The 24,590-nt window shown below is 39.2% G+C and overlaps 1 protein-coding gene across 2 annotated transcripts; it reads right to left on the minus strand.

The window, feature by feature from the left end:
* Positions 1 to 1,264: 1,264 nt before the first annotated feature.
* WBP4 (WW domain binding protein 4) lies at positions 1,265 to 24,582 on the minus strand. Of its 2 annotated transcripts, none has more exons than XM_048295400.1 (11): positions 24,488 to 24,582; positions 18,021 to 18,093; positions 16,470 to 16,532; positions 16,234 to 16,357; positions 15,220 to 15,432; positions 14,384 to 14,439; positions 11,534 to 11,600; positions 9,443 to 9,582; positions 8,186 to 8,418; positions 6,174 to 6,377; positions 1,265 to 2,190 (listed from the first exon to the last, which is right to left on the minus strand). In XM_048295400.1, coding segments are annotated over exons 1-11 (1,254 nt in total). In that variant the 5' UTR covers positions 24,490 to 24,582; the 3' UTR covers positions 1,265 to 2,111. The 2 variants fall into 2 exon arrangements, 1 of the variants encoding a protein (XP_048151357.1); XR_007201779.1 differs by having other exon boundaries at positions 2,166 to 2,190; positions 6,061 to 6,377.
* Between the last annotated feature and the right edge of the window lie 8 nt (positions 24,583 to 24,590).

Here is a 24,590-nt window from a genome sequence, read left to right on the forward strand (position 1 = left end):
TTCTACAGGAGGCCACTGCCTGCAATGCTCTGCTTTACTAAAACCAGGTATATTTGCTTCTCCTCATTGAGAACATGTTATTTGAAACTGTTTTCTCCTAACTTAAAAAATACTTGAAGCCATATTTTATTCTAAGCTCTTCCACCCCAGTCTTTCTGTGGGATATAAGAGCTGAAAGCTGAGAGATTGTTTGACCATGACCTGGCACCTCTCCTCAAGGAATGGATGTGTGGCACAACACTGCTATTTCTGAGGTGTTTTCAGGATGGAATATCTCAGCTTGGGCTTTTTGGCTCCTACAAGCAATCAGGACTTTCAGCAGTGAAATCAGTAGCAGGAAAAATTACAGTAACAAAGCACAGGGAGGAAAGGGAAAACAGTTTCTTGGGGAGAAACAAACAGCCCCGGGGGACAGCACAACAGAGCAAGAGGAGGTTCCTCTGCTAAAAACAGCCTTCTGCAGCTTTCCTTGTCAAATAGTGTTACAACAAACATAAACTACCACCCCTCCGCCTGGCTTCCCCTCAGCACCATCTGGGGAACCGAGACCTTACCCACAGACGTCACGTTACAGCTCGTGCAAGGCACCGGCTTCACCGCTCTGCAGATCCTGCTGATTGGTATGAAAGGTAGTCCTGGATCTCTTTCATTTCTCTGCTGAGGTCTCACGCAGCAGCATCTCACCCAGCCAGGAGGGAAGCCAGACAAAAGCTTTGTGTGCCTGGAAGTAGCGCTTCCATGGCAGTGGAGAGATGGATGTTTACCCTCTGCAAGAGGAGGGCAGCCCGGGTACCTCACCTCAATTGCTTTCATTGAGTCATCGAGTGTGTATCTGATTCTCAGGGCACTGCTCATTGCTCCTAAGGCCAGCAAATATGTAATACTGAATCACAGTCAGTTATATTAAAAAAAGCTCATATATTCAGCTTTATTCTGAATGTTGCTAATAGTAACTGCAACAAACCTTAACCTGAACTCAGTTAAAAATTTTTAAATTAAAAATTTAAACCCAGGGTTTTTGTTACTCATAATTGATGCACAGAATAAACCAATTTCCAGTTACTGCTTAAGGCGCTACAGGAACACACACAGACACTCTGTTGGTAGCCACAAAATACAAGTATTTCTCTTAAGAAGCATTTCCATACTTACAGACCTATTTTAGTTTATATTTACCTCAGGCCCCATTTTGAACAGAATATGCACCCCTAAATCTCCTAGGCTGCCCTAAACCCCCTGAACAGATGCACAATGGTAACACAGATTGTTCAAATGAAAGCTTTATTCAGTATTTTTATATAAACTCCACTTCAAGAGCTTGCAATATTTTGTAATTGCAACTGAGAAGCAGTTCAAGAGAAACCAGCTGTTCAACTCTGCAGATATTACTTATAAACTAAAACAAATACTTTTCAATCACCCCAAGCAAGCCATTAAAATCCACTGTCTCCAGCCTGTGGTCTGTACAACGCTGTCTGCTGGTTTTTAACATAGGCTATTTCTGGTTTTACAGGTAAAATCAAATATGCTTTTGGGAATCCTGGGAATTCCCCAAATTCTCTAGGAATCTCTGAAACCTGGCTCTCCGGGAATCCTCTTGGGCAAATTTAGCCTTTTTGAGATTATAATTTGCAACACTTTTTGCTTTGTACAGAAACTTTTATTCAAGTTCTATCCTGAAACATTTCACAAAGCTAAACCTGTTAATCACACAAATGGTTAACACAATCTCTAAGTTAAATAATTTACCAGGTAGAAGGCTGGGGGACTTAAGAGGTAGATAGAGACTGAAGAGGTCTGGCTGACAAAACAGAACCCAAGTGTTGCCACAGCTGATAGCAGGAGGTATACAGACAGCTTTTGTACAAACAAGCAGAAGGATCTAAGGGCTGCAAGCCGTGTACGAGGAATGGAATGAGTCTTGGGAAAAGGAATTATCACGGAAATCAAAAGAGCACATGTAGTCAAGTCTTGAAATAGCCTGTATGTTGTTGGAAAACAGACAGGGTTCTTCAGGGCACAGTGCAAACAGGCAACAGAAGCGCTCGTGGGAGCCAGGACCTGGACACACGGTGGGTGGCTACAGAAGAACACGAAGCTTTCTGGAAATCTCAGCAGAGCAGGGGAGAAGGTGGAGGACACCAGAAACACGGCACAGCGGTGATACAGAGATTTGCGTATCTGGGAATACTGGAGGAAGACAATTCGAGGAAGACAGCAATAATAAGTACTAAAAAAGGGGAGACACAACTCAAAAAACAAATCAAAGAAACCAAGCAGCATGAAATAGTTTTTTACTCCCTTTCTGAGATGCCACAATTTGCACTGAAATAAAATCTCCTTCAGGGAAGAAAAAAAAAGTATTTTATACGTGCACAGGTTAGTGAATTTAACTCAGATCCATGTCATGACCAGCCCTGCCACTTCTAAAACTGAATATTGGGACTGGATGATGCTGCAGGCAGATTTTATCTATGAGGGTCAAACAAAACTTTACTCTTTTAGGAAAGTGTGGATTTCAATTTGCAAATCCCCAGGTGAAGGATTAAAATGTTTTAGCCTAAATAGGAACAAGGATTATTCTATAACATGGGTAAAATTGAGTGGTCTCTGCACAGCTCCTGGCATAGCAAATGCCCAACAAAATAATTTTTCCTTTTTCCGTATATGCAATTATGTTTGCTTCTAAGAGCATCACCAACTTCAGGCAGGCCCTGCTGTAAAAACACACACAAATCTTACACTGTGAAGCTGCCTTTCTAAACAGACAAGGTGGATGAAAACATTAGGCAAGGAAGGAAAAATACAGAGCAGTGAATTGACTGGCTCGAAACCACACAGAAGAAATCATCATCAGAAATTGCAATGACTCCCCCTGCTCTCTGGCTCTCCTCGTATTGCTAATAATGTCTATGACATCATATAAAACCAAGGGTGCAGTCCTCACTCAAGGAGCTTGCAATAAAAGCAGGCGAGCAGATAAAAACACACTGCATGATAGAAAATACATCAGCCAGAAAAGAAAACACTCTGCCGAACCAGCAAAAGGAACATTCCTTTGTCAAAAGGCAGTGCAGCCCAAAGAAGGGTTAGCAGATGAGGAGCATAACTGTGGCAATACCTCGAGGGTTCCTACAGCAAAATCCAAAAGCAGAAGACTTGCAGGGAGATAGGAGAGAGATCAGTGCAAAACAGATGTCTTGGAAAAGCAGCGTCTGCCTTAAATCTCACACAAGACAGTATTTTTTTTTTTGTGGAGCAAGAAATATTTGATTTAGATACACAGCAAGGAAATTGAATCACAGCATGGTGCAAAATTAAACAATGGCTTCAGATATACCAAAATTCATTCAACTGGCCCTTTTTGTAACTTAAGAACAAAGAATTAACTGGTCTCTGACTTTCAGAGGTAGTGGAGAGCAAAGTGCTGTTACTTCTTTGTGAAATGCAGGCTTTAAAAGTCACATCAGCTAAAGCCACACGTATGGTATTTAAACTAACTTTACTAGCTGTGAGCAAAGAAACTATCTTTTTTCCTAATGTTCTGGTTTGTCTATTTAACGCAATACAAAGACCTTTGGTTCATATTACAACTAACAGCAGCTCCACAAGGAAACAAGTTTTGAACACTCATTTTCAGACGTCTTTAAGCATCTGCTCGAGAGATTTAGTTACAGGTATCTTAAATCACTGCCTGTGACCACTTCAAAGTGACAAAACTTTTTAAAGGAAAGACGCTAATATTTTGGGTACCTCACTAAAAGAGGAAAGCTATCCTCCTCAGAGGATATTAAAAGTGAAGCCTACAAAAAAACCCTGCACTACTTGATAAAACTGTACTAACAAACAAAAAATAACTTTTCAGAAATCATAATGAAATCTATACACTTTAGGCTTGGAGTAACAGAAGGAGGAGTACAGCAGTACAAAAATACGTCTAGGAAGAAAAAGAATTGTGCTTGAAAGGAAAGCATGACCAGCTGGTAACTCAGCAGCTGGTGAAAGCAAAGGAGCAGAGAGAATCAGATGTAGTGGTGGGTCACTGGTAAGGGCGCCCATAGCAGACAGCGTGATGGGGTCATGTGAAAGGCAAATAAGATTTAGGGACATATCAAGAGTGACTTCCAATATGCTAAGGAAGTATTGGTGACATTATGCACGGCCTTAATTCACGTAAACTAGCCCAGGGAAACCCATCTAGGCAAGCGTAGTCCAGGCAGACTCAGGCTGGAAAGGGTGAAGAGAAGCGCTGGTGGAACACTGAAGGTCCTGTCACACAAGGACTTCGTTTGTGATTTCAAAGAGAGAAGATGTGATGGATTCAAGATGAAGAAAAGCTACTTAGCTCAAGGGCAGGACTTGTGTAAATTGGAAGAGTAAACTGGCCACAAACACAATGAGACTTCAAGTTAGAGCAGGCTCCTGGATGCCGGAGTAATGGTCAAGTAAGAACATATCCTAAAAAATCTGATTAAGAAACCCTCTCCTTGGAGTACACGTTGTACATTCCTGTATCTACGACTTTGAAGCATCCTGCATGTGTCCTGCATCTCTAAATGGTAATCCAGGGTCAGATATTACAGTACACATTGAAATTTATCAGAACAAACATCAGACAAAATACAGCAACCCTGAGGAAGCCAAGGAAATGCATGGGTTTAAATACAATACTTAATTTTCTTCTAAACATAGAGTAAAAGTCACAAAATAGAAAAAGGGACTTCAGCGTCCACTGTAATACACAATAAGCCAGATTCCCTGTCTTGCACTCCTTTCTCAATTGATCCAACAGATTAATAGTTGTTTTCTCAAAGAAATTCAAGCTCAGCAGTTACCAACTCTATTTTGCTGGACTCTTGACAACTATCTTAACTGCACTCCTTTTTTTTTGACTGAGACTCTCCTGAACAAAACACTGTAAGCTTTAAGAATAGAGAAGTATTTTTTAACAGATTCATTATTTGGACCTTTATAGTTCACTGTTTGATGGCTAGAGGAGCAATGAGTGCTGCTATATTCTTACACAGACAACGAATCCTGGTGATGCTAAATGCAGACCAATCCCACCAAGTGAAGAAATCAAATCTACAATCCTTAAGAAAATGTCAAAGTCATCTTGGACTCTACTGCCATCAGCTCTGCTGATCTTTTGCTTTCCTCCCCTATGGTACTGAGAATGATGAAGCTTCAATACGCTTAGGCCCTCTCAATTTCTCAAACACTGCAACCCTAAAACACACACTTCTTATCAACAGAAAAAACACAACTACCTCAAAAATGGTCCTGTATGCTGTAGGAGGGCCAAGTCTCTAAAGTATTTTTTCATTAAAGTATCAGGCAAGTGGTTTTTTGCTGGGAAAGAGACAAAAAGAAAGCAAGACTAAAAAAGAAAACTTGGTAAGTAAAAGGAAGGAAAAATTCAAGTAGACAACAAGAAAGAAGGAGACAGGAAAACATGACAGAAATGTCTACTCCAACAGGGGTGGCTCTGGTGCTGTTACTACAAGTTAGGATTCATCAGGGTTAAATCTTCTGCAGAGGTGTAATACATTTATCATGCACATACACAAATAATTTTTCAGAACATTATTTGGAATGGGTGGCACTGATGTGAATAACTCTTCTAAAAAAAGCTCCCAAATGATCAGTTTGAAATGTTGGCAGTCTCACCACCCACTCTTTTGCAAGCGATCAGACAAAGGTTAGTAAGCACAGTATTTTACTCATTAGTGGAGAAACTACACCACATAAACAATCTTGAAGGATGATTTTACTATGATATGCTATTGAACCAGTTCCTCTCTAAAAATAAAAGGTCTGCTTCATTTTTGTCAGATTAAGGATTACTACATTCTCACATACTTAGAAAAGGAGTAAAAAACCTTATGAAATGTATTTAAAACAGCACACACAGAGCAAATACAACTTGGATGGCATGGTTAAAATAAAGAATACATGTATTTACAATATTGCATAAGTAATTTAACACAAACTTCCATTCCAAAACCAATCACATCAAAATAAAATAAAAAAATATTAAACTCACATATGTTTTAATACCTATAAATTCTTAACTTCTATCCAATATTTTCTTTATAAAAGCCTGTTCAAAATATTAAACTTTTGATTCACTCTAGCTTAAACAGAATCTAAAATGATTTGTTAAGTATTACTGATCACTTAGTCTTTGTCTTAAGTTTCTAGATTTTCCATTTTCAAATTTCCTCTTCTTAAATGTTGGCACCCCTTCTGTCAGGTCTCCAAGGGAGGTGACTGTCTTCTCCCTAAATATCACTGTTTCCTCTTCTGGATCCTCTAGCACTGGGGGTGCCACATTGTCACTCTCTGTACTTGGAAGCTCCAGGTCCACTTTTTCACTGGGACAAGACAGGGAAATTTAAAAGCGTTAATGTACATGGAGAAAACAACATGGTGTATTGCAGACAGCAACAGCTATTTTTATTTGACAAAACAGCTTTGAGCTAGATGCAGTCTTCTAGTCATCATCATGACAGGCATCAAGAAAAAAACCCACATTCTTTGTTTCTTCTGTGTGGGCAGCTGTAAAAAGTAACAAACTAACACCTCATTCTGTACAGAGCTTATAGCATGGCCCAAGCATGCATCGTCCTGCAAGAGATAACAGGGCTGTATGTCTGTAAATTTAAGAATATTGAAAGACAGTAGACAGTGAGTAATAGCAGTGGTTCACTGCCAAAACACCATTGAGCTGTTTTCCTCAAGCATCCATCCTGAAGGGACTGCATGACGGAAGACAGACCCAGCTTACCAAATCAGACAGTGACCCTAAGCTGGGAGAGGTGCCTTTGGAGGGCAGGATCACAGCCAATACTGTCCAAACAAATCAAAGACATCAACTGAAAATCACCTATCTGTTTTAAGGGGTCAGCAGCAAAACACCGTGTTCCACAAGGATAACCTGTGGCACAAACATACGCAGAAGAAGAACCGAAGAGTTGGCAGGAAGGTACCTAAATCACAGCTATCACACCAGCACAACACTGCTGCAGAGATATTGGCCAGTCCATACAAGAATACTTCTGCTACTACCAAGTGTTAGTCTGATGTCAGCTCCTGTACTATGCCCAGTTTGGGGTCCCATGCTTCTAGGAAGACATAGATCCGCTCAAGCACCCAAACTGGCGCCACAAGAATGATGGCAAGTCAAGAAAATGCAATTGTTGCAGTATCCCAAAAATGTAAACCTCCTGGAAGTGGCTGGCACCGTGCCTAGACTGAATTTAAAGAAAATAATGAACAACTGCATTTGTCTCATTGACACATGTGCTCATCTCAAGCCTGTTAAAGTACAGACCGGTCTATGAGGTTCAATAGATGAAAGCACTTTTTACTACACAGTGCTTTCCAAAAACCCAGAAGAATTTTTCAGCTCAGGAGTCAAGGAGCAGTTTAGCTGGCCCAATACAGGAGGTGTTATGTGAACATTATCGTCTCCAAGAAGTGCACCAGTGCTTAATTTTGTATGAACACTGTGGGAGGTCTACCTGCTAAATAATTTAGAACTAAAATGTTGGAGAATGGAGTAAGCATAAGGAAGAATACTCTTTTCATTCTCCAAAGCCTATTGTTGCCAGACTCCTTGCAGGATCCACAACAAGAAGCTGACAATTAAAGAGCATACTTCACAAGGGGAAAAAAAAAAAAAAAAAAAAGATCCACCTCAGGCATTATGCAGAAAACAAAACAACCCTTCTGATCAGATGCACTTCATGAAAACATCTGCAGTTCATTGGTCTGACACGGAAGGGAGAGAGAGAGAGAGAGAGAGAGAATGAGAGATCATAGGATCATAGGAGCTCCTGGGGCAGCTGAACCAGATTGTTGGAGGAGATGACGTTAAGGAACATAAGCTTAGAGTAACAACATTTAAATATTTGATACTCAGCCTCTGAAAAAACAGCGCATGACTGATTCTTAAATCACTTCAATTTACTTTGTACTCATGGTGAAATTCTGCACAAAAACCAAAACACCACCTCCACCTGTAATGGAGAGCTATTACTTAAAATAATCACTGTGAAAAGAATTGTATTTGGGCAACATTTCCAATCACAGCTGTGCTAATTCTGCCAGAATTCAGAAGAAAAAGCTTCAGTTCTTGAAAACAACATTATGAAAATAATGATGGTAAAAAGATACTCACCCTGCTTCTTCTTCTTCTTGTTCTTCCCCTACTTCCTTAAGTGCTTTCCATTTTCCGTAAGGGTTGGTCTTGTTAGATCCATCACTAGAGGTTTCTTGGGAAGCTGATGTACTCTCCTCTTTATCCACGGTTTCTTCTGACTTAACTTCTCGCCATTTCCCATAAGGGCTTAACTTTTTAGCTTTAGGAGATTTTTTCCCTTCCTCTGATTCTTCACCATTATCTCCTTTCCTCTAAAGAGGAAAAAACCCATCTTAAGCAAAAATGCCTAAATAAAAACACAATGTAGCTTTATTTTACATCTTTTAATTTGCTACTATTATTATCTACTTATTATCTACTATTCACATTTTTCAACCAAGGGTAACTTGAAAAAATAAATTCACATTGTGATATCTAGAAATCTAGAAATTTTTCTTCTTGAGCTTTACAGATTTAAAAATCTTGAATGTTACAAGAAGTTAAAGTTGGAAAATCCCATCTACCAAGGCTGAAGTTATTAAACTCACAAACTGACCTGAAAACAAAGCTTAGCATATCTTAAAATAAAGGGGAAAAAATTCACATGCAACTTTCTCTACGTGCAGATGCACACACTTTATTGCTAATACCTGGTAGCAGTTTATAATGATTCAGTGATACAAAAATATGTGGTTTACAATTATCACCTGCCTAGGAATACATTTTGTATTTAAACTGTCTCTGTCCATTCTGAATTAACAGCTCCAGGCAAACCATCTAACCCAACCAGAGACATTATCACACTCTTTATCTTAAATTTATGTTTTAAACATGTAATTGATAGAGATTTTGTACTATGAGCTGTCTATGTTTTTTCTCAATTTAATAAGGAAACTACAACCATGCCATTTTCAGTCCAAAGCATTCCCTGAAGGTCTAATGGCGGTCACATTTACCGATGAAAGGCTGAAGTCATCCTCACACTGAAATCCAAACCATTTTGTGGATTATTTCAGAGAGATGGCAGTGACCTTTCTCAGAGAACACCACATTTTTTGTAGAATTCAAGATACTTCTGGCAAGTTGAAGGAAAGATCATGCTTTCTATTCTGTAACAGGGCCACTAATGAGCCAAATAATTGAATAAAGATTCATTTTATTAAGAAGTGCAAAATTTTACTTTCAGTCACATGTTTTAATCTCCTTTCAGTGAGTACAGCCTACCAAAAAAACCATAAAAGATATAATTTTCTAGTATAAGATCATGTATGCAAAAGAAATCTGAAAAAAACCTACCTTGAAGTTTGTTTCTGGACTCTCTGCTTCATTCTCACTATCTTCTGAGTCTGATTCAGACTCTGTTTCAGCAGGCTTGTCATGCTGACCCTTCTCATTTGAAGAGGAAACAAAACCATCCGGTTTCTCCCATGTGGATACTGTCCAAGACATTTGAACAACCACATTATTTATGCTTCTCATTTTGATCTGTTATTGCTTTGACAACATAACCTTTCAGAAGCAGTGCTGCCTTATGCAAAAATATAGCAAATAATTTAGCAAAAGGCTTTTGCCTTTGTTTGGTACATTTGTTTTAATAACCATAATCAGAAAGATAACATTTCTTCCCAGCAGAAACACAGTCATGACAGCTGAGTTCACTGCTGATAAAGCTTGTTTTAATTAGCTCTTACAAAAAGTATCACACATGGTGAACCGTGACCCACAAGACTGTGGTCCCTCTCATCCTTACAGAGGACAGACAAATAAATTTATTGCCCTCTAGATGTGCCTATTTGATTTGAGCTATTCAGTGATTATAAAGACAGGATAAAGTAAAGAATGGTAACTGTAAGCCTCAGGTGTCCAGACAGCTAGACCCCTTTCAAGTGCTACTTTGCATGGTAACGTTAGGTCTCAAGTGAAAAGAGCTCTCAAGCAAACAAGGAAGTACAAACATCAACCTGAAAAGACATGGAAGTATGTACAGAACATGAACATACACATATATCCCCATTTTCAATTTAAAAGTAGCATTCCAGTAAATATACTGAGAAGAAATATTTAAATGAAAGTTGACTCAATGGTCTTGAAACTGGTTTTAGTAAGAATAAGGCAAAAGTACACCAACTTTCAGTCTAGAATTTTATATAAGCTTTCAGATGTAAAAAAACCTACACTTTTTCCTAACTGCAGACAACACAACATGTAAGTGCCTAGATGTGTCTTGAAGAAGTAAAAATGTAGGAAACTGGCAACGAATGGCTGCTGCATGAACAGCGCAGTCTCTTAAGGGTATTGCTGTCACCTGCTTCAGATTAGTAACTGAGCAAGTTCACTTTCCCAGGTACAGAGTGGAGTAGGTGCAGCCTCCCAAAGCACGACTCGTAGCACCAAGCCTGGAGCCATCAGTCCCCTAAGCTACGTGTCTGACATGAGACACTTTTAACTATTTATAATAGTTAAAAATTTGTCTTGTCTTCAGAGGATGGGATTACTGTTAACAGAACAGAGAAGTAATTTTAAAGCAATCCCAAGACTCTTACTTACAGCTTTAAAAAAAAGGGATCAACTTGCAATCTCAAAAGCCAAAATTCTGCCAAATGTGACGATTAGAAACATATTCTTCCCAAGTGTCATATGTCCATGAAGTACTTAAAAGAACAGCAAACATAGTCATAAAATGTATTTGAACTTGGAAGGCGATGTTTAAAAATAACCAACATCTCTCTTCCTTTTCAAAAGAAATTGCAAATCATTTGGGCAGGGGAGTGGCCCATTGAAGAACTGAAAGGTTTTGGATTGGTTTTTTTTTGTTTTGTTTTGTTTTCCCCTATTCTTGGCATCATTAGCAATGCCACTTCATACCCAACTGCAGAAGGAAAATTCATAGCCAGCATAAAAATCACTTGCTCTCCAGAGAGGCATCATTGACCTTAAAATGATTCAAACAGATTTAGAAAGCAGATGCTATTCTGAGGGAGTTACCATGAAGTTCCCCATGTAGGGGAAAAATGGGAAAAAGAAGATTCTGGACTTCCATATCAATGCTACATCAGCAAGAGGAAAAGTTTAGGAGATTCTTATTCAGTCCTATATGCCTGTCAACACACAATCCTTCCCTTTTCTAGTTTCCAAATTGTAATTTCAATATATATGTAGTAAAGAAGAATGCCTAGTTTAGAATTACAAGTTGAATGTCCAGGCGCTATGACTGACAATGCAGCTATAAAGGCAGTGCTGACCTAAGCAACTATTTTATTTCAACTAAGACAGCAGCTTAAAAAATACAAAACTTAGTAAAAAATGCAGTTATTTGCAAAACAAAAAGCTTTTCTGAAAACCCTCTCTCCTGAAATAGAGCTTAACTGGAAAGGAAGCTCTCCTTACCTCCAGTCTGTGTGTTATAGTAATAGGTATGACCATCTTCAGTGACACCTTCTACCCACTCTGCTCCCTAGGAAAAGACACAGGAGAGCTCATGAAAAAGACTTCAGGATCAGCCAAAGCATCACTTACAAATCTATTCAATTCCTAAGTACCTTTTGTCTGTGATCATCTTACTGCTTTAAAGCTTGAACCCCTAACGTTGTTAGAAAGTATTCCCTTCGACTCCAATGAGATGGAATTCCGTAACTTAAAATACAGCTAATGCAATACACAATTATTTTTCAAACAGTGGATGATTAGTATGAGGCTGTATAATAGATGTTGCCACACAGTTTAAATTATTATATAGGCCATTATTTTACATGTTCACCCCTGAGGCTGTAATTTCCTATTTGTGTCATTGTCTTTAGTGGAGGCTGCTGAAAAAATTCTCTGGGAGACTCAAGTCTTTGTGAGGGCTACGGAAAACCAATACCAATAAATTTTATCACAAATTAAATATACACAAACAAATAAAAATTTATTCCAAAACAGAACATTACGACAAATAATTATAGAATCAAACTTTGCATGCCAATAATTTTACTTCTTTACTAAAGCACCAATTTCAACAATGCACTGTTTTCCCCTACTGATTAATAAATAAACATGAAATGTGGCACAACTTGCTGGTATATCTTTGTGGATATGTAATTTTTTTTTTTCCAGAATCAGCTACAGCTATATAATCAGTCATTACCCATGCCCTAACATTTTCCTTAAGAAACTGGTTTTCATCACCTCTTACACACACAACTACTTCCCTGCTCCTTAAACACCAATACGGCCAGCTCCGTGTTGGGCAACTTCACCATACATTATTTTGGCACTAATAAATGTCTGTGTGTATACAGAGATATACAGACAAGCTTTTGCACACCTATACATTTGCTTAACACTCTTATTAAAACTTTGCTGGGTTTTTTAAATAAAAACACAATAAAAATCAGAAGTTGAAGTTCTTGCATCCACTCTGTAAACACAATAAAATTGTACTGGCAAGTTCAGAGCAGGAAAAGGCAAGAAAGCCTTCAGAATCAAGTTTCCTCAAGGTTTTGTCCTCAGAAGTTTCAGTGTGCTGGTTTTGACAAAAGAAGCAAAAGGAAAGTTTATTTTAAGTATAAAGAGGATTAAAAAACCCCAGTCTTAAGTATAATAGAGGTTTTCAGTCAATATCTGACACTAGGCACACTGAGTGTCCCATGACATAAATCCTAACAAGGACACTGTCAGTCTAACTGGTTAGAGGTAGTCTTCAACATGCCCCTTCATTACTCTGTTCTCCCCACCTCTTACCAAGTCTGAACAACAACCTAATGTGCTGTGAAACCAGAAGGGCTCCTGAATCTCAACTGCACGATATATTGCAAGCATGCCTTTCAGTTTCTGGGCAATGAGTCCTTGTTAGAGATCTGGAATGTTCCCAATATCCTTAGCTCAGACTAAATAAAGGAGCAATCAAATGCTTGTTTTTAGCCACAGCGAAAATAACTCAAGACAGGACGAAGTCACTGAGCAGGGTGAGGGAAGAAAGGCAAAATACAGCTGTGTGGTGTTAAGATACTGGGGGCTGAAGGTGTGTGCTTCTGATACGGCTAGGATGAGCTAACTTCAAATTGTTGCCAAGAAGGGAGTGCCTTCTCCCCCCCAATCTGCTCTCCCCACGTTGGCATTTTTTCTGATTATTCAGAATGCTGATAGCAAGGAAATAAGTCTCCAAAGCACTAACCTAACTGATGCCTTCACTGCCTGAACTAGTGCACTGTCAGGGTAAATGTGTCCCAAGGACCAAAGAAGATTAGTTTCAGGACCACTTCTTTCAGTGGAAGGCTACAATAAGACTGGCTTTAAATATTGCAACGCTATGCCTTGACTGAAAAGATAAAGTTGAAGTGCTGATTAACAACTTGTGCAAACCCACAGGACAAGGAAATCAGAAAGCCAGAGTAGCACGTCATGTGATGATACAGAGCTACAGAATGTCAAGCACTCTGAAAACACCAGGTTTTTTTGAACTCTAGTGTAAAATCCAACACTGGCAAACCAAACAAAACTGACATCAAATCATAGTGTACATATGACACCTATCTTGAAAACAGGGAAACGTAACATCACAGGAATGTTGGAAAAATCCCGTTTTTAATGCTGCAAAGCACAAAAATCCTGGAGTGGTAAGTACCACAGGAAAATCCATTAATAATAATAAGAAATCTTTCTGCCTTTGGACTACTCCACAAGTTTTTCTGTGCCTGAAATAAGAAAAATTAAGTAACATACTAAATGACTAATTATGATGAATAATTGCTTGCATATAGGTTCCATGATCATAAGAAACCCAGGAAAAACACAATTTATTATGTAACTGTATGGTAAAGCAAACAAAAAATGGGTATTCTTTTTTTTTCAACTACCTGACAATGCAATCTCAGCGTTGCCTCAGATAAAGGCTTAACTATTTCAACTGTGTAATATTTAGTTTTTATAATTACATTTCATTCAAAAAAGGTTTAACAGAATTTATTCAGAATTTCCTCAAAGCTTTCAATTTTATGGGCTGAAGTATAAAAGAAGTATATTCTGCAGGAACCCAACCACCAGTAATTACTTCTCTTCCCTGGACAGAGAAATTAGCCAAATAGGATTTCTATAGTAAAACTGCAGTTTATAATAAATTATTCTACATATTCAAATTATGTTTTCCTAAGTTTACAAAGGGCAAAAAATTTATTTTCCGCAACCAGAAGACTTGCAAATTGGTTAGATTATTTAAGTGTTTACAAGGACAAATACAAATATGAATAATTTGATTACCGTTTGTGAGTTTTGAGAGTTGCCTTGGAATCCTTTAGGTTTCTCCCACTGTGATTCTTAAAAAACAAAATCATATTTCATTCAATTTGGTTTATATTTAATAATCTTTACTAAAAACAGATCTAAAGGATATGACACTGATGTGTGTACACATAGAAACAAATAATAAAAAAAAATATTTATACACCTCACTGGAATATAAATAATCCTTGACCAAACCATGGTATGAACAATAAACCAAAGTATCATAATTGCAGCTAGCTTTACTGGCACTAACAACCCTCCAGACTCTATTACTAGGCCTGATACAGAGATACAGGATTTTTGGTTTTAAAGAAAAAAATAAAATGAAATGATGAAAGGCTACAGTAAATACTAATGTCAATCCTTAAATTTATAAGAAACAGTTTGTAACATTCTCATTAATGATAAAAGAGGGCTGCTTTTATGTTCTAAAGTAGATCACAACACACAGCTCCTCAAGAGAAGTCAGATAAAACCTGTAAATGTGGAAAGACACAATCAGTTTATTTCACATTCCTGATCACAAAGCTTCTTCAGGAAGAACACAGCTATCTTTGTATACTTAACCCCTGGCAGGCTAAACACTTCCAGAAACTGTGGAATTACTGCATTCTTCCATTATTAATCAACAGCAAAACCAGTCTGAAATTCTGGATGTCCAAGTCTCAGATGCTAAATACCAGAACTCCATCTAAGTGTTCACATTTCAATAATCAGCTTACTACTGAAAGAGCAGAGTAAAGAAATGCAGATAGTCTTTTCTCACTTGTATCCAATAATTATATCTGCACTTGCTCCTCAGTAGCTTTTACCTCCAGTTTTTGTGTTGTAGTAGTATGTATAGCCTTCAGGAGATAATCCTTGCACCCACTCCTTCGTATCAATTTTTGCTGGCATTGAGGCATCCTGAGATGTCTTTTTTTTCTTTTCTTTCTTTTCTTTCTTCTCTTTCTTTTCTTTCTTTCCTTTAGTTTCCACTGTGTTGCTCTGCATTTTACTCTGTGTTGAACTGGAACCTACATCATCTTAAAGAAAATAATGCCCTTTAAAAAAAGAGTACTATTCTGAACTTACATATTAGTCGCTCTTGCACAACAGAAAATAGGAAATTTCATTCTTACGAGTATTTTCATTAATGAGTGAAAATCATTAGTATTATACTCATAGCAAGTACACTTCAAAAACTGTATTAAGAGAATCTTGCATTGTTGCACCGCTATAACATCATAACAAAGCCCAAATTTAAAATGATGAGTAACAAAGAGAAAAACCATAAGGACCAATGAGGTCTAACTCGACAACGAAAGAGAAACTAAAAGAGTTACGAAAAAGACAGCTTCTACAGGAGCCTGAAACTACAAACTTCTTTTTAAAGGATAATATATCTTCAGTGTACAGAACAAAGGTACTTGCTGAGCTGCAAGCTGACTAGGAGATTCTCATCTCCACTGTTTGACACCAGTGGGAATCCAACCTCTCCTACTCATAGAACTTTAGCCTCCAACTGGCAAAAGTGAAACATTAAATTAATCAAAGGAAGCTGCACTGCTGATTCAAAGTACCAACTACAGCCTAATTTTCTGTTAACACATTGTTTAATTTTTCTGCTCCAAATTTGTTTGCTCCATGGATCACAGGATACCATAGCTATAAATATTCTGTACTGCAACTTCTACTACTGGCATTTTGAAGACTTTTTTTTTTTTTTTTTTAAATGAGCAACAGTCCTGGAGACCTCCTCTCTCGTTCTTAAACTTAAGACAAAACTTTCCTATTCAATATTCTTTCAATTCTGTCTTTAATCTTCTGGCAGCTACATGAACTACCTGGCTTAATTCCAAGCCTTTTCATATCCTCTTGATATGCTTTCATTGCAGCCTCCTCCATTGCTGCAAATTCTTTTGACATGTTTTCTTCTTCTTTTGCCTTTTCCAAGCTTTTCTTTTTAATCTAAAACAAAACAAAACAAAAAAAAAACAAACCCAAGAGAATAAATGAAAACCAATCTGATAATGAAAGAGAGTAAAAATAAGCATTTGTGCAATTAAGATATTTGAGTTACCTCACTAATTCTTTTTGCCACATTTTCTTTATGATTCTTTCCTCTTTCATGAAACTCAATGCTCTTCAAAGCAAGAAAAAAACCAAGAAAAATAATATGTAGTATACAATTTTTAAACAGTTCATTTTAGTTACTTAAAATTTAGTTGGACTAAATTTTGTTGAACAAACCTAAATGTAACCTGCTCTGAGAACACTTACAGTGAACACTACAGCTATAAAATGGCTATAGGAATACAGAAACACTGAGAAACATTCAACAGAGAAATTATGAAAAATCAGTAACACTCCAAAATGGTGTAATAAAATCTCATAGTATATTTACAAGATTTTTTTCAAATAATACTGCTCAGCATACATGTTAGAGACAAATAACAGGGAATCTGGGTTCCCTCTTCATGCTATCCTTTCACGTATCATCATGATTTTTTTGTCCTGTTCTCATGCAAACTTTTAAAAACCATATGGGTTATTTAGTGTTCCAAATATTAGCTACTGCCCTTAATTAGACTATATTACACTTCACAAACATGTCATGTATTTTAACTAGTCTGCAGGTTCAAAAATCTGAAAAAGAGAGAGAGAAGGAGGAAAAGACAAAGTGGGAGAGTTGGATAACTAAGGATAACAGAAGTCTGCAAGCCAGAAAGCTGCCAGAAAGACTGAATGCAGTAGGAGCGGGAAGGAATTCAGAAGCTCCCAACAGGTACAACAGTGGAAGTCCTCATGTGGTTCTCACATAAAAACATCTGTGCTCATTTAGATGTTCAGATGCTAGATGCCTAAGCCTGACCCGGTAACCCTAGAATTTCTGTACACAAACTGATGCGCAGAGGATGCACATTCCAGGATGACTCATCTCATTTAGAGTCAGACTTTAAAAAGTTACTCAAATCCCTCCCTTGACACATATTTCTCTTCACTTACTCCGAGAAGATACCTGCAGCTCATGTGAGCTAATTAGGTATCTTACTGTAAGCCAGAGGAAGCTCAGCTCAAGGAGCACCCCTGGCATCCAGTCAGGAATGCAAAACTTTCTGCTGAGGAAGACACCAATGTGTCTAGTAGTCTGCAAAAGGCATCTGCAAGTCAGAAACACTTGTAACTGTAACTGTAACCCAGTAATGCTTCCGTGGGCTCTGTGAAATGAAAGAAACCTGCTTTAAGAGCTCAGAGGCCTGGCTGTACTGTGCCTACCACATACAAACAGTACAGATACCAGGTTTTGCTTTCTACTTGCACATGAAAGCGAAGGACAGGCACAGACAAAGTTTCAAGACAGAGCAAATGTTAAGTCACAGAACTCAAAGCATAAGCAGGGTCAGCTATTTAGTCCTTATCTGTACTGCCAAGTAGAACAGCACACACCATCTTATATGTGAGGATCTGGCTCTGACGTAATATATTTTAAGCATCACAGGTATTACAAAGGCATTTTTATAAAAACAAATCCCATGCATCAAAAGACTAGTATTAAAAACTGATGTGAAAAGCCTGTAATTAAAATTCCTAATATCTCAAATAATGGACATAGTATGGTAGACCATCATACAGGTCTGTTGTCTGCTATCCAGCACTTGCAGTAATCGCAGAATTTTTTAGGCTGAGATTTCCAGTAATCGGCCCTGGGGAAAGAAAAAAAAAGATATATAATCTGAAACAATAACCAAAGCCACAGGTTTTCGTATATATTTACATATATCTTCAGAAACTAAATTTAATCTTCTTTGGGTGATTAAATATTAAGAGTTTGGTTTTCTTTATTTTTTTTTTAAACCAAGTCTGGGGAGCCAGTAAGAGTAGATATATTAACAACTGTGTCTCATAAAGCACAGTTCAATATTGGGATTTTGACCATCTGACCTCCAAAAACTGCAGAATTTTTACAAGTGAGGCGGTGCTGTAAGAACCAGAGATACAAGACAAAGCAAGCCAGAGATAAACAAGCAGCTCTAGATACCCCATTTAAGCACTGTTTTTCATAAAAATGCTGGATACTGTACACAGTGAACTCAGCAACACAAAGGTGCAGTTCTGGACAATGCTGAGCTACTGTGGAGAGTGAATCCCAGACCAGATTCTGACCTGTGGGGTCACAGACATGGTAGTAAATTGTTCAGATGTTTCAGTGTAAAAATGTACGAATTTCTGAACCATGTAATTAGATAAGTGAGGAAACTTGGGGAAAACTCTTCAGAGCTCAGAAGTTAGTATATCAAAGTATTTAACAATAAAACCAACAACCTCCAATGGCTGTTTCTTCAACAAAAACCACTTTCTAATGCCAGATGAGACTTGTGTAGAAACAATTCTATTTCTCATTGGCTTGCAAAAACAGACACAATACTTTGGTTCAGCAGAACACATTTGAGCAACAGATTTCTTTGCTTTTAAGTTAAAATGAGAAAGAATGAGGGACAAAATAAAAAAAAAATATTCAAGGTTACACTGAGAACATCAGAAAAATTGAAACTTGGCTTTTTGTCTGAAGATGACTGTACAAAGTTCAAGGAAAATACTTCCTGACATTCTTATTCAATAAAACCATAACTTCTTCCATGCACAACAATAGCACCCTCAATCCGTATGATACATGTGAGCAGATCTTTAATTACAGAAACAGACCTGATCAACTTAACTCCTACAATTTAAGCAGGTATCAAAATACACTCTCTCACCAGTGCTTCACACAAAAATACAGTTACCAAGAGGCTATGTTTATTTAAAAGTCTAAGTACAAAGGATGTACTCTGCAAAAATGTATCAACCTATAAGCAATAGAGTGTTAGCAATGCACAGCTTTTTGAGCAATTTCCTGGAAATCCAGAAGGAAGCAGCTGGGCTTTCCCTGATTTAAACAGAAATCCACTCATCCCTAAATGGTGTACTTTAAAACTGTGTGATTGCTTAGTCATAAATTTAATTAAAAGTGGTTTTTTGAGACTTATACCTGAACATACTGGGGCAAAGCCTGAGTAATCTAATGCTCTGGCTGGAAAACCAGCTGAGTGGGAGGGAGAAATTCAAAGCTCAGAAATATCTCAAGAACCTTTTTCCTACTTGAGCTATGAATTGTCTCTAAATTCTTTGACATCATCTACAATAAATTTCCAGCTAAATGCAGGGTTAAACTTCCTACGGCAAGGGACCAATTTTGACAGAAAACATAAACTAGAAAAAAGCTTCACTGCATGTTTTGGATGTGCAAGAACCTCTGCCTTCTTCCAAGTTTAACCTAACATAGGAGGCTCTTTCTCTTCAAAAGAATCAAATGTAAGTGCTAAAATTAAGACTGTACAGCTGCACCCACCACAAGTCAAGACCTGAGAATTTGACGAACCATATTTTCACAGCTCTATTTTACACCAATTTCTTTCCTAAATCCTGCTGGCCACATCTGTTGCAAACCACTGTAGCTATACATAATCACTCTGAAGAACCTGAGAGAACACCTGTGGCTTCAGTACAAATCCACATCCTGATAAAGTTTTTTAGCTTCATCTCCTATTGGTTTTCATAAAAACTGGAGCTGGCTCTCTATTGTTACATATGAAATAAATGTAAGTGGTCCTGTGTGCAGATATCCTAAGAACATTAAATCCTGCATTTCACGATTAATGAAATTAATTGTGTAACTTATGATCTCAATTCTGTGACTTACGAGCATGACGAATTATATACCAAATAATTCTCTTAAATATTTTCTACTTGAGTTCACACCACTGGAAAAAAAAAGAACAAGCTCAGCTGAAATATCCATTGAATAACATCTGCCACTACAACAACAGCAGAGCCTGCAAAGCTCCAATGGTGCTGCCATGAGATCAAACCAAGGAGGAATATTTGGAAAGGAGCAGCAACTGAAGTGAAACCCCACTTTATTGAGATGCTACAAATGCTTTATGGGCTCCATGGACAATTTTTTAAGTCTGTGATTGTTTTATCAATCTGACAAATACAGGCTTAAGAGTAAATGCCCTTAAAGCAGTACAGATGTTTTTTATTCTTGAATAACTGAACACAATTATTATATCCCACAAGTCATGGGAAACACAGTTATTTCATAAAGTCATTGCAGTCAGAATGGTACAGCTTTTAAGATTCCTTGTCTTCTGCCAGAAGTAAAGTTAAGGTTGGTTCTTGTTTTCAGCTCTACATCTGGGCCAGTCTCCTATGGACCAGAAAGCTGGCCAGCTAGCCAGCACCAGTACAACTCCCTTTCTTCCTTTCAGTAAAATGAGGAGACAGTCTAGAGTATGTCTGCCTTGCCCAGGTTTGCAGGGTTGAGATTCAGCACTGCACACATGCCCCCAGGCATGGCTCCCAAAAGGCAGCTTGGTGACACAGACCCAGAGAGGTGTGCCAGTTTTACTGTGAAGCTCTAACTCCTGGAAAGGGTTCTGACCAAGTCTGTTTGGAGCCCAGCTTTCCAGAGCTGGCTGAGCAAGTCAGCTTGGCACCCTGCTACCAGGGAACAGGGCAGCACTGATACAGATGGGTATTAGGCAACTTCTGGACAAGCTGCTGTAGACTCATCCAGACTTGGAAATCCCGTACTAACTCGCAACTGGTTTACATCCCCTCCAGAACAGTGATTTTCTTTCAGCTTTTACTGGTCACACCACTCAGAAGAAGAATCCACATTTAGGGGGCTAAAGGAAAAGGAAGGAAGGAAAAAGAGGGAACAAACATCAAGCCGGTTTTTTGAAACCAATGAGATGCCAAAGTCTTTGCTGCAAACAGCAGAGTGCAAATTACATCAATGTTAAAACAACTTTAATATTTCTGAAATTCATTTAAAACATCAGAGTGAACAAGAATCCAAGAAAGAACAAGTAGCAACTCTGCACTAAGAGCATCTGCCCCATTTGCCATTCCGAAAGATATGAAAATTACGAAACTCAGAGAGAAAGCACTGAAACTCAGGCATTTATACTCTGTACAATTCATTTCTTGAGCCACGAGAATCATGCAGCCTATGCTGCAGTGACCGGGTTACACATCCCAGCGCAGGAACCACGTGTTTGGGAGTATGCAAAAAGGACAGGTTCTGTCAACCACGTTCAGGAAGCAACCTGCAGAGTAACTCAAGTACTGGAGTCCAGGGCCCTGAACCCTCAACCTGCAGGGTGCTTCTCCTCACAAGTTACTGTACCATTAATGTTTCAACGGGTGGTGCAAACAGCTCTCCTTACACAGGGAAGCTTAAAAACCCTCATAAAGTAGCCATCTTGATTTGAGATAGCTTTGCTGAACTTTACCTGGAAATTCGGCTGAAGGATTTTCTTCCTACCATGTACTGAAATTAAGGGGGGAGGAGAAACAACTGGTTTAGGTGGTTCTGAACACAATGAAAAAGAATTTGACTGTACAAACAAAATCTAGAACCATTTGCTTTGAATAGCTCTGCTCTAAAATATCTGACTTGAAATCTGGCAGGGATGCAAGGGGTTTGTATCAGGGATGTCCAAATTAGAAGCCCTTGGGGGTAAAAAACAGCATAGCAGTCTTCCTTGGTTTGAGTATCTACAACCTCAAAAAACTTTACAAGAATTTAACATCTTATAGCTTTCTGCAAGTTTGAGCACTGAGGAGCTGCTACATGCATCATCGCCTTCAATACACGTTTGTGAGGCAAGATTCAAGTTTTTGACTACACAAGCAAATTAATTCAGCATAAACATCGTGGCTGTTCTAAAACAGCCACTCAAAAGGACAGAATCCATTACGATTTCTGAACACTATTTGGAAATACTGTGTACTTCTGAACAAAGGTAATGCTTCTGTAATGGAAAGAAGTAGAAGAAAACAAAAGAAAAAAAAAATCCCATGTATTTCACAACAGACACTCCTCCACATGGGAAGCTATTCCAGAACAGCTAATTCCAATTCAAATATCCCAGTACTGGTGAGACCTAAAATTGCAATGCTAAGATTGGCAGAGAAGGTCAAAAATGTTTTCTTGTACTGTGAAGTAGGTCCCAGTGCCATGGTCCCTAATGACTCACACTCCCCAGTAATTCACAGCAACTCTGTTCATTAATAGTGTAATAACTGTACCCTAAAAACTCTTCTTAGATAAATACCTTTAATTTTTTTTTTTTAAGGTATTTAAAAATAAGGTGTAAAGAAAAGAGCATCCCTGACAGTGAGTACATGGGACTGTCCTTCTGCCCAACCCCAGCTTGTTGGCTTTCTAATAGATCACACAATATATGTCTGTATGTGAGCTCCTGCAAGGTAGAACTGGATGGGAGTTTCATTCACATGAAACATGGCACTTCTCTGAAGGGCTTTGCTCTTCTGGCCTTCAAGTCAGTTATATTTTTTTCAATCCCTCTGTAAACACTAATTCACAACTCAAATGTCTGCTTCTTTTTATCATTATATTAGCCCCCTGTGAACTACATATAAATTACGATATCCCATGGAGAACAGAGTCTGCAGAAGCTGCTCAGCCTGACCTGTATTGGCATGAATCTGCTTTGCCAGATCTCTTTTCAAAATTGTAAATTACAGAATCACAGAATCATTTAGGCTGGAAAAGACCTTTAAGATCATTGAGTCCAACCCTTAGCCCAGCACTGCCAAATCCACCACTAAACCATGTCCCCAAGCAACGTGTCTACACATCTTTTAAATATCTCCAGGGACGGTGACTCAACCACTTCCAATGCCAGAAATACTTTTAATATACAAGAATGCACAAAGATATCAGGGAAGACAGCCTTCTGCATGTATGGAGCTCCAATTCTCTAGGTCATCTCCTCTAACTTCAGTTGTCTAAATAGTGAGATAGAGTTGTCTCAGTTCTCCCTGTCAATAGATGGAAACTGTCATCTCCAAAACACCACTCTTTGCATCCTAAAAAGACACTTCAGAAGCATATTGAACTCCTTAGGTGCGTGTTTCATCCTTACAGAGGGAACGTAAAGCGAACTGCATGAGTCAACCTTCAAAAGTTAAATATCTGAAGTTAGGAGTATCTCCTGAGAGCAGAGGTCTGCTGCTGTAGATGCAGAAGAAGGATATGGCCTATATCAGGAAGAATGTGATAAGAATTAGAAGGGAGGAAAAAACCAGCAATGTAAATTGGGTCAGGAATCTGTTCAGGTATAATTTTAGCCATAACTAAAATTAAGAACACTGCTGTACATAGTACCAGTCTGCAAGACAGGCTCACACAGATCACCATCAAGTACTGCCCCACAGACAGACCTCTGAAGAAATTTTTGACCAGCTTAAGATTTTTTTTTTCCAGCAGGTAAGTTAGGATATCTTGAAAAGTAACAGAAACAAACAAATAGACACACCATTCTATACGCCATTCTCACCTAATAAAAACCACACGGGGATTTTTACACATCCCCCTCCTCCACACGTGCTCAGGTATTAACATAAATTCCCTAATTAAAGACTTCAAGGAGGTAGTGATGGCCAGGTAAAACCAAGGCACAGACACTTCTCCTCCTCACGTTTCGCCCAGAACCAAAGGCGGCAAAGGAGGCCGCAAGGTGGGAGGACCTGGGAGAGAGAGGGAAGGAGGGAGGCCAGGGGGGACGAGGAGAGGGGCAGGAGAGAGTGCAGGGGAGTGCAAGGGAGAGAGGGAGGGAGGGAAGGGGGGAAGGGGTACGGGGGGGGGCAGGTTGAGGGGCCGCGGGCCCCATCCCCGGAGCCCTCCCCGAGCTGAGGGACGCCGAGTGCGCCGCCGGCGGGACGCGAAGCTGCCCGGCGTGTGTTGGGGCGATAAGAGCAAGACAGCGCAGCAGAAACAAACAACCTCAAGAGAGCGGCAGGGCGGAGGGGAGCAGAGGGGCCGGAGCGACAGTGAAACACCTCGCTCAGCGGGCAGGGGGTCGCCGGCCGCAGCCGGGGCACGGCCGCAGCCCCACTGCCCCCAAACGCCCCACGGCCTGCAGGGGCCCGGCCCGGCCCTCGCACCGCACGCCGCCGGCCCTGCCCGACCCCAGCTCGCAGGGCAGGGGCTGTGCCTGCTCCCTCCCGGCCCCCGGCACTCACATCGCCGCTCCCCCGGCAGCGCCGCCGCTCCGCTACCCTGCACTCCCCTCCACTCGCCGCGCCGCTGGGGTGGGATGGGGCGGTGCCGGGAGAGGGAGGGAGG

This window comes from Corvus hawaiiensis, chromosome 2, assembly GCF_020740725.1.
Source record: "Corvus hawaiiensis isolate bCorHaw1 chromosome 2, bCorHaw1.pri.cur, whole genome shotgun sequence".
NCBI lineage: Eukaryota > Metazoa > Chordata > Aves > Passeriformes > Corvidae > Corvus > Corvus hawaiiensis.